Source organism: Pectinophora gossypiella, chromosome 5 (assembly GCF_024362695.1).
Source record: "Pectinophora gossypiella chromosome 5, ilPecGoss1.1, whole genome shotgun sequence".
Taxonomy (NCBI): Eukaryota; Metazoa; Arthropoda; class Insecta; order Lepidoptera; family Gelechiidae; genus Pectinophora; species Pectinophora gossypiella.
Window position 1 is genome coordinate 10,379,818 of NC_065408.1, and position 10,269 is coordinate 10,390,086.

The 10,269-nt window shown below is 34.6% G+C and overlaps 2 protein-coding genes across 3 annotated transcripts; one reads left to right on the forward strand and one right to left on the reverse strand.

Annotated features, from left to right (window-relative positions):
* The first annotated feature begins 1,966 nt into the window (after positions 1 to 1,966).
* Positions 1,967 to 8,369, forward strand: LOC126367159 (calcium/calmodulin-dependent protein kinase type II alpha chain). Of its 2 annotated transcripts, none has more exons than XM_050010570.1 (2): positions 1,967 to 2,086; positions 3,482 to 8,369. In XM_050010570.1, exon 2 carries the CDS (start codon positions 3,572 to 3,574, stop codon positions 5,102 to 5,104), a length of 1,533 nt encoding a protein of 510 aa, XP_049866527.1. In that variant the 5' UTR covers positions 1,967 to 2,086; positions 3,482 to 3,571; the 3' UTR covers positions 5,105 to 8,369. The 2 variants fall into 2 exon arrangements, with proteins under 2 accessions (XP_049866527.1, XP_049866528.1); XM_050010571.1 differs by lacking the exon at positions 1,967 to 2,086 and adding an exon at positions 2,187 to 2,306.
* LOC126367171 (uncharacterized) lies at positions 7,950 to 9,785 on the reverse strand. Its single transcript, XM_050010584.1, has one exon. The coding sequence runs from the start codon at positions 9,564 to 9,566 to the stop codon at positions 8,511 to 8,513; it is 1,056 nt and encodes a 351-aa protein (XP_049866541.1). The 5' UTR covers positions 9,567 to 9,785; the 3' UTR covers positions 7,950 to 8,510.
* Between the last annotated feature and the right edge of the window lie 484 nt (positions 9,786 to 10,269).

Sequence of the window (10,269 nt, forward strand, 5' to 3'; positions counted from 1 at the left end):
CATTCAGTACCAAAATAAAAATCCTGGAATCTCTATGGCAACGCGACGCTAACCGCTTAGATGGACGCAATCTTCCCAAAACTCTTTGGAGATAAATCTTGAGTTTCCTAAGTGAAAGAGATCATAAATCGCATTTAGTTCCAAGATTGAGATAGATAGATGTGTACAGAAAGAACTTGAGTAACTTGACAAACTTACCGAATACGCTTCATACGGATTATCGACGTCCGGAGAGCGTCCCGCCAAATTGACGCGATCACCGAGGAGCCGAATACACGCATCACACGAACAGTGAAGTCGCGATCGATACACAGGACCGTCCGCACAGAGCGCGGCTGCACGCCGCACGCCGTGCATCCGACGCTTCCACACCACATATTAATCTCAAGTTATTATTTTACACGTCCACTCATGAGAAAAGCAACTTGAGACGACCGCAACGTTCGAAACCTTAATACTTCCCTTCGCTGCAAATATTAGGTGACAGTCGACGAGCTGATCAAATACCTCCCGAGTAAATTGAATTTGCACAGCTTTGTTACTGGTGAATAAAAAGCAGCCTATTTGAAAAATTAACAGGATAAAACTGAAATTTCTGAATATTTAACTGATGATATTGTTTAAATGTAACGGCACAACAACCACCAAAACTTTGCAACGCGTCAAGCGAGCACCAACACAAATATGAACAATATGGGGACAGGAACAGGAGTCGCGTAATAATAAGAGTACTCGCGTGGGGATGGTACGGAGGGTGCATTGTGCACCGGCGAATTTCGGAAGGGCCCGCTCAAAAAGCCCTTGTTTGTTCCCCCTACACTTGCGCAAGATGGGAACCAGTTTTGATTTTTGTGAATCGCCCGAGGAGTTAGCCCGTTAGCGAGGGGTCTTTCCACGCCCCGTACTTAGACACCGGTTGCTTGAATGTTAAAACCCAAATCCAAAAACCAGATAAGAGTCTCGCTAAAAGGTTTTGTTCGATGGTACAATGAAATATCAAACTACTAAACTAAGCGTCAAAAGAACCAAATAAAATAAAGAAGAAAAAATAAGCAGAAACACACAAGAAGGATCTAGTTAATGAAGTATCAAATTAATCCATATTAAAAATCCACAAAGTGAAACACCATATTTTGTTTTTATTAATCAGCCTTAATATAGTATCGATGTGTACCAATAATTATCTAGGTACGTGTATGTCTTGATGTTAAAATTATTCAGTAGGTATTTACATAATTTCACTGGCATTTTTACTTCTACGGTATATAATAACATTATTGTCAACGACGCAGCTGAATATTTATATAATTTAGCGTTCATAATAAATTAAAACTTAATTTACCTACTTAACATTTAAAAGTGTATATTTTATTCTATGCAAGGATAAGCTAATTCAATTTAATGTACCATACCATATTCCCAATCAGTCTATTTCAACCTGAAAGAATAATTTTTGTTATATGTAGCTAGAAATTATGTTCCCTACAATCTATAATAAGAAAATAAGCAATTAGGTATTTGAAATATTTTTCATCTAATCGTGAACGCAAGAGGAAACAATGTCAACGATGTGAACAGTCTATACAATACACCTTTGATCATTTATTCCACCGTAACAATTAAACTAATGATACTTATACCTAGTAATAGTCGCTAAAACATAAGGAAAATTTCCGAACGAAGTGTTTAGTATCATTATAAGCCAGTAGATGGCGTAGTAGCTGAGCTTTGCCGTCTCGCCGAGCGCTGCGCTACTGTATCGATTTTACGAAGTCTTGTCAGTATTTACACGGGTAAAAAATCTACTCAGTAAATACACGCTGTTTTAAATTATAAAACTCAAAATAAGGTGCAGATATATGAGCTATAACAACTAATATATTCATATTCGTTAAAACAACTTCTATTACGAGAAAAAGCTGTTTTATCGAACATAACGTATACACGGCGTTTAACACTGGCAACACCCAAATGTCTATGAATTTGACCCCGAGGCTCGTGTCCCGAGCAGAAGGAGAGTGTGGCGTAGGCCCTTCGTTTTTGATCTTCATCTCGTTAAAAATTGTGTAAAATGGGCACATAATAGGTAAATAAATTCTTGTTTAACGTTTCGGGTAATCAATTTGCGCCTACTTCATGTTAGAACTTTTCACTGGCATAATTATCCGTCGGGGCTAGCACGTATGAGCTACTACTAAGAATATCGCTCAAAGTCGTTCTGTGATCATTTTTTGTTGTATAATTTAATTTCAGTGTTATTTTTAAATTAATGATTGTGATATTGTCAACTCAAAATGGATCGTGTGGTACGGATATAGAATCGAATATATTAAGTGTTAAATTAAATGCCCTCGGGTTTTTGGTGAATGTGTTGAGACAATGGTGTATCGATTATTTTGCGCTAACGAAATGTCATCCCGGTGCCGTAGTGTTAATATTAGAAGTCTATGTTTGTGACTACGATTACTATTGTCTAGGCATCTACGCGTTTTATATTGAGCTTGCAAAACTCCAATTTAGAATGAGTGACCAAAATAGTGACGAAGATTTTCATTCGGATAAATATTATACGCTCTTGACAATATCTATTTTTTGAGCATTTCGTAACTGGAATATATGTTAGGCAGTGGCCGTTGAAAATATAAATAGCTTCATAAGTGTTTAATAATATACCAAACAGAAAAACAAGTTAAACGTTGTTGTGTGTGTAAAAGAGACTGCATTTATCAAGAATATAAAACTAATCTAAAACTTATTATAGGTGACTTTTATACGTCGCGGTATCCAATCTAAAAATGTCTCAGTGATGATCAAAGTAATCCCATCTAAAAGCTTCAGAAAACAATTCCTCGCGTACTTTGTCTCACTTTCATAATTTTACTGTGTTTATACGGAATTTTATTTATAGCATAATTTCTCGAGTCATTTAGGCCAAGCATTTGATCGCGTTTTTATGTTTTCCGGATTCTATTAAAGACAAACAAATATAAAGGCTAGACTAACTCTACCAATGTTATGTGTTATAAATTTAAGAAACTGATAAATTCACGACAGACAGTATTTTAAACCGCATCTTAATAAGCCAGATCAGAATAAGGCTTTCTCATAAACGTGTTAATACATCGTAACTAAAAGGCTTCACTCGAAGACCTTAAAGCTTTATTTTAACTATTCAAATCCGCAACGAAAATCTGGTGTCAGGGTGCGACCTCATTTTGCAGACGCTCACTAGAACGATGTTACATAGCTATCATGAAAGCAATCACTATTATTGTCTCAATTTGTTCAGTGATCAATCAGTCAATTTCTGTAATGTCAATAGCAATTGTCTCCTCTTAAATTATAAAATTTTAAATTGGTACTGCAATGACGATTACGCGACTTCACAATTATTCCGAGTGCGATACAAATACCACTCATCTCACTCATGACAAAATTGCAAGTTAAGAGATTAATTTTTCGAATGTTTTGCTTGTTTCAGTTACTTGCCGGAACAGTAAATACTTGTGCTCAAAATTTACGAAGCTAGTTGTCTGTTTAAAGCTGATAACGTAAGTACATTGTGTTAATAATGGCTAACCCAAATCGAGATGGTGTTAGTACTCGCTTCTCCGACAATTATGACCTAAAAGAAGAACTAGGAAAAGGAGCTTTTTCAATAGTGAGACGCGCTGTTCAGAAATCGACTGGATATGAATTTGCTGCCAAAATTATCAATACTAAAAAACTCTCAGCTAGAGATTTCCAAAAACTGGAAAGGGAAGCTCGAATTTGTCGAAAGCTGCAACACCCTAACATTGTGAGACTGCACGACTCTATCCAAGAAGAACATTTCCACTACCTCGTATTCGATCTGGTAACTGGTGGAGAATTATTTGAAGACATTGTAGCGCGAGAATTTTATTCTGAAGCGGATGCATCACACTGTATACAGCAAATATTGGAATCAGTCCATCACTGCCACCATAATGGAGTTGTGCATAGAGATTTAAAGCCTGAAAATCTGTTACTGGCTAGCAAAGCTAAAGGAGCTGCTGTGAAACTTGCAGATTTTGGATTGGCTATTGAGGTTCAGGGGGATCAACAAGCATGGTTTGGATTCGCTGGTACCCCTGGCTATCTATCTCCAGAAGTACTTAAAAAGGAACCATATGGTAAACCTGTGGATATTTGGGCGTGTGGCGTAATTTTGTATATTTTGCTGGTGGGCTACCCACCATTTTGGGATGAAGACCAACATCGATTGTACGGTCAGATTAAAGCTGGAGCATACGACTATCCATCGCCAGAATGGGACACCGTAACGCCGGAAGCTAAGAGTCTCATCAACCAAATGTTGACTGTAAATCCTAGCAAGAGAATTACAGCTTCTGAAGCTCTGAAACACCCATGGATCTGTCACCGTGAGCGTGTTGCATCCATGATGCACAGGCAAGAGACTGTAGATTGCTTGAAGAAATTCAATGCGCGTCGCAAACTGAAAGGCGCTATTCTAACTACTATGCTAGCCACGCGAAATTTTTCTGGCAAGTCCATGGTTAATAAGAAGGGCGATGGGTCACAAGTGAAGGAATCAACTGACAGTAGTACGACATTGGAAGATGACGATTTGGATAAGGACAAGAAAGGTGTCGATCGAGCGTGCACCGTTATCTCTAAAGAGCATGATGAAGAGAGCCTCTCGAAAGCAGATTCTTTTGGAAAAGCTCGTGGCGATAGCAACGCTTCACTTCGCCGAGCTGAAGTTATTAAAGTCACGGAGGTGCTCATAGACGCTATCAATAATGGCGACTATGACACTTATTCCAAGTTATGTGATCCTAACGTGACTGCGTTTGATCCTGACGCATTAGGTAATTTGGTGGAGGGTGTAGAATTTCACAAATTCTTCATTGATAATACCCCTACTCATGTCAAAACTAATACAACCATTCTTAATCCTCGAGTTCACCTCCTCGGCGATGATGTAGCTGTAATAGCATATGTTTGTGTGACACAAAGTGTTGATGCGGAAGGGCGACGAGCTACGCACCAGTCTCAAGAAACTCGCATATGGCACAAACGCCACAACAAGTGGACAGCTGTTCACTTCCATCGCTCCTAACTAGTCCCTTCTTCAAAGATGTCCCCGATGCCAAAGGATTATGGTCTCAAAGAGCAAACTGTTTGTAATGGTTTCACCGTTTCAAATGTAACAACTTCTGAAAGCATTACCTAAATACAGAGACCACACAACAGCTCCTTCGGCAACGACTTAAAATATAAAAGTTTAATATCCAATTCTGCTATGAAAATTACACGAATTTTATTAGAAATTCTTTGTAATCTCAAGGAATTAAGTTAATTACGTATAGGTAAATGTTACTCTACACAAATGTAAGCAATTCAAATATTACTTCTCATTCTGTAAAAGTCACTTACAAAGAGTCCTATCGTAAAAGCAACCGTGTGGCTAAAATGTGATACCGTTAAAATATCCAATGCTTCGTGCTAGTTATTGTATTAGTGTGAAAACCTGATCTCGGCCACAATCGAAAATTGTCAACGAAACGAGCCAAATGTTGCTGATCAACAAATTAAGAAATCTCAAACAGATCTGATGAATAATCTACGTTGTAAGTCGTACCTACCTATATAAAATCAGCAAAACTTTTCAAGTTTAGAATTATTAGCACATTTCTCAGTAAGTCTCTCTACATTTTTAACTATGAATGTTTTGTCGTGCTTAAAAATGGTGTTCTATTTGTTATCAAATACCTAGTTAGTAAGATTTAAGTAACTAATGATGCAGTTATTGGCACTACGCATCCACAGTGAGAGAGGACTTCGAGTAGTTGGTTAAAATAACTTTTTACTATATTATACTGAGTTAGAATTCCTAGTGCGGATTTATTGTTAACGTTTTAAATATTTTAAGTAAATTATATCAATTTTGTCAATTTTAGGGTTTAGTGTGGTAATATTGTTCTGCTTTTGCTTTTATAAACACATTACTTACAAGTTTGTTGGCAGGATTGTTTGAAGAACTTTTTTAATCTGATTTCATTAGAAATGTTCATTTAGTATGTTCGAACTTTCACCTGAAACAATACGTTGCGATACCTAGCTGATAATCTAAAGTGATAACTGTGCAAGAGAAGGGTCTGCTAGTTGGTTTTGTACTAAGATAAGAGGAGCTTTGTCAACAGTGATATTAATATGTAATGTAAAGTGTTTTTTGCACAGTTTCACTTACGAAACGTGCTGTAACATTGGATCTACCTATATCTCTAAGTCTGCAGTAATTTCAGTATTTTCTAGAAATATAATTAGATGTAAATGACATTTAACCACGTTTTTACAATTTTGTAACATATTTTAGTATAGTTAGCAAAACTTAATTCATACAAATCAAAGAGTTGGAATTGTAATTATAAAAAATGCATTGCATAATAATTAATACCTACTTATTATAGGTAATCATGGTGATATTTTCACTGTATCCAGAGTACATAGTTGTGCCATTATCATTGAAATTAGTGCCAATAACTGTAGAAATAAAAAATGTATTCTAGTCTTTATTGTTACGCATATTTAGTATTTAATCAACGTTTTTAAAATTAATTTTAAACATATACATATATAGGAACTTACATTGTGTACATAGATATTGATTTGCACACTGCATGTTTAAGAGTGTCGTCTTCAAGATTAGCTATATTTAAACATACTTTCTTTGAAGATGTTTATAAAAGTTCGTTACCTAGATGACATTGAATTAATTTATTTACTTCTGTTATTTTTTGGCTCTCCGATATATAGTAATTTAATATTTCACAGATACGTGTTTGTTGGGGCAGAGCCCAGTATACACTTTTAGGGTACCTTATAAATGAGCTCTGGTCCTGTTTCGGCGCTGGTAAAGAACCGCCACGTCGAATTCATCTAGTTAGATTTTCACTTAAATTTTATAGGTACTTTACTGATTACCATCTCAAGTATGTAGGTCTAGAGTTTGATGGATTAAATAAGTACCCTTTTTAAATGAAAAGAGTCACAAAAGCTAATGCTTTGTGTATGTTTCTATATCCTAACTGAATGGTGAAATAAACATTTGTGTTTTCTTTTCCCTCTACTATACTTTTTCCACTATTGCCTACAGTTTAATAATGTACCTTTGATGTTAGTTATTCCAAACTTTGCCTACTTAGGTACTCGTAATATTGTAGTCATAAATTGTTATACATAAAATCCTTTAGATTTTTCTATGTCCAAAACATATCCAAGTCACCCATTTTTCCCGCCAACCGAGTTAGCAATACATTTTTGCATAAAAATATATTATCTCTTCCAGAAATCTATAGGTACCTACATCCTCAGATATAAAAATAAAAACCCTGTAGTCTTCCCGCCAGTATTCCAAATACCACAGTTAAAGGGATAGCCAATCTACAATTAAAGGTTTCAAGTATTCTATTCTTCTTTAAAATTTTAATAGCTCTCCGCAAGATGTTATTATAATGCACATTTACCTGTTCGCATGCATTTGTCTCACTGGCTTTTACATTAAGGGGGGCTGTTTTGAATATTGTCATATCTTGTATTGGCTGCATTTTTATTAAACTTTCTATAAATACTTTTATGAATTTAAATTATTTTTAAATTACAAATCTAAATGTACTTAAATGATAACATGAGGTTACCATTTGGAGGCACATGAGTGTTCAATCAATGCACATGAATACCATTTTTCGACTAGAATGTGCTGCAAATGGTTTTGTGGGGTCATACTTAGATGAATACAATGTACAACATGGGTGCAGTGCAATATGGTAACAAGACCTGTCACAGATACCTTACATATATTATAAAATAAAGAGCATAATAATATGTTGTATAATTTTAAAAACTTTATTATTGTAGTTTTACTTACAGGTACTTTTTCATAGTGTAAAATTTTGACCATTCAGCTAGATAGTAATAACTTGTGTTGAATATTTTATCTAAAGGAGAACATGTTATGTGTTAGGGCAATTGCTTCATAATCCAATTAAGCATTGTATTCAAGTCATTATTAGGGTGTAATATTGAGCAAAGTTAGACAGGATTAAAATCGTCATTGCACCCTTGCCTAGATATGTGATTGAGATTAATTTGTATGTTATAGTCAAAGTTATTACCAAAGTATTTCGTACCTTTCAATGCACCATGGAGTTTGTTTAGAATTTGCTGTTTATTATGAATGCTAAGTTTGTAGAATAATTTTCAAATGTGAAAGTGTAGGTGTATTATAAAATTGTCAGTATATTTGTATTCAACATAATTTCTTGAACCTCTGCATTGCCGATTATCATGTAACATCTCTAAAATAAAGTTCTTTTGATCTAAAATAGCATTTTATTGTCATCAACAACAATTCATACAAATACAATATTTAACTACATTGCAATCAACAAATCTAAACTACATAATTTCAATAACTACAAAACTATAGGCAAGAAGAACTATGTAATATAAAAACATACCTCTTTTTAAATTACATTCAAAACTCTAATTTTTGTGTAAACTCCTTTACAGCCGTCAAGTGTCACATCAAAATTCTTTAAAATATTTCTCATTTCTTGTTCACTCACTTTCCTGTCCCCCAGTTCCTTCTCAACACATTTCCTCAAATGTCCCTCAGTTAATGGTTCAAACTTAATAAATTGTTTCTCAGCCTTAACATCACTAAAACTGTCTTCTAATTCCAAATGAAATAAGTTGTCACATGTTTTTACAAAATTCTTATCAATTGTGTCACAATTGTAAACCAGTAAAATTGTGATATTCTTTTTGAGACTCTCACTTTTTTCTATAATTTTCTTGACAAGTGGTGTGATATGCATATCATTTTTTGTTAAATCATCAACAATTATTAAAGAACTCTTGCATATTGTCAAACCAAGCATCAATTCTGGTGAGAACGTATTTGCAAAACTGGGCATTGTGTAATGGTAAACATTGGCTGAATTCGTTACATTTTGTAAAATTAATGATGTAGTAAATGTTTTGCCAACTCCAGTGCCTCCATATAAAAACATAATTTTAGTACTAACTTTATTATCAAATGTCTCTATGATATGATTCACAGCAGCATACTGGCCAAAGAGATTTTCCATAAGGACTTTTCTCAAGTTCTCTGTATCCATTTCTTCAGTACATTTAAAATTGGCTATTTGGTAAATAAATATAAACAATGTTAAACTTAGTACTCCTGATAACAAAGCCTTTAATTTAGAAGTAGGCTTTTTCTTCTTAAGATGTTCCATCTTGATGTGGTATTTTTTTATAGTAGTTCTTGGTCTCACGTTGACTTTGTCTATATCCTGAACTTTCTTGGGACTTTCAGACCTTTGACGAAATTGGTAGCTTTGTCGCGACCTAAAACTTGGTGCAATAGGACTTATTTTCTTAATGGTCCTAAAAAATGAATCTTCACTGGTGCTATCTTTGTCAGATATGGTGGTAGAAATATCCATTTTAGAAACAGAGCTGTTGGCACTGCGGTCTACATCCATGGGTTCTAAAGATGTATTCTGGTCATCCATTAAATACAGTACAACTGATAAGGCTATACCTTGCAATACCTAAGAGTTACTTGATAGTCCTTCAGTGATCATAACATTTAAATATCTTCGCACCGTTACTGTTACCGGGTCATATCACTTGAACAAATAGAAAAAGAAACTTTCTTTCAAAGACAAATTCAAATCAAATCAAACGTACGTACGTGGTACTCATTACAAAAAAGGGCATGTCAAAATAGACAAATATGACAGCCCGAAGGGCTGTAGAAAATTTAGAAAACCTAAAAGTGTATAGCTTTTTCTCTTTCTTATATAACATTTTAATCCAATTTTCCTTAAAAAACACACTTATAAAGACCCATATACACTGGCGGACAGTGGAGTCCATTACACACACAGTCAGTACATCAATTTGATTGACTCAATCACAAGACAGTGGGGTAAATATATAAATTATGCATTTATAATTCGGTCGTAAGAAATGATATTTATGATTGAAACATGAATAAAGGACCTTCCCAGGCCATATTTCCCAAAAAAAAATAAGCACTAGTTAGTGCTTCCTATATTTTTATTTTATTTTTAGCAATGGCTCGGGCTGAGCGAGGGCTGAGCCATACAAAAAATAATATTACAATTATAATAATAATAATAATAATTGCTTGATGTTTGGATTATTATAAATTATGTTGCTACCTATATTGCTTCTCTTTATTTTGATTAG

What these genes read in the sequence shown, in the direction of transcription:
- LOC126367159 (XM_050010570.1), top strand. Translation starts at nt 3,572, where the DNA reads ATGGCTAACCCAAATCGAGATGGTGTTAGTACTCGCTTCTCCGACAAT.
- LOC126367171 (XM_050010584.1), bottom strand. Translation starts at nt 9,566, where the DNA reads ATGGATGACCAGAATACATCTTTAGAACCCATGGATGTAGACCGCAGT.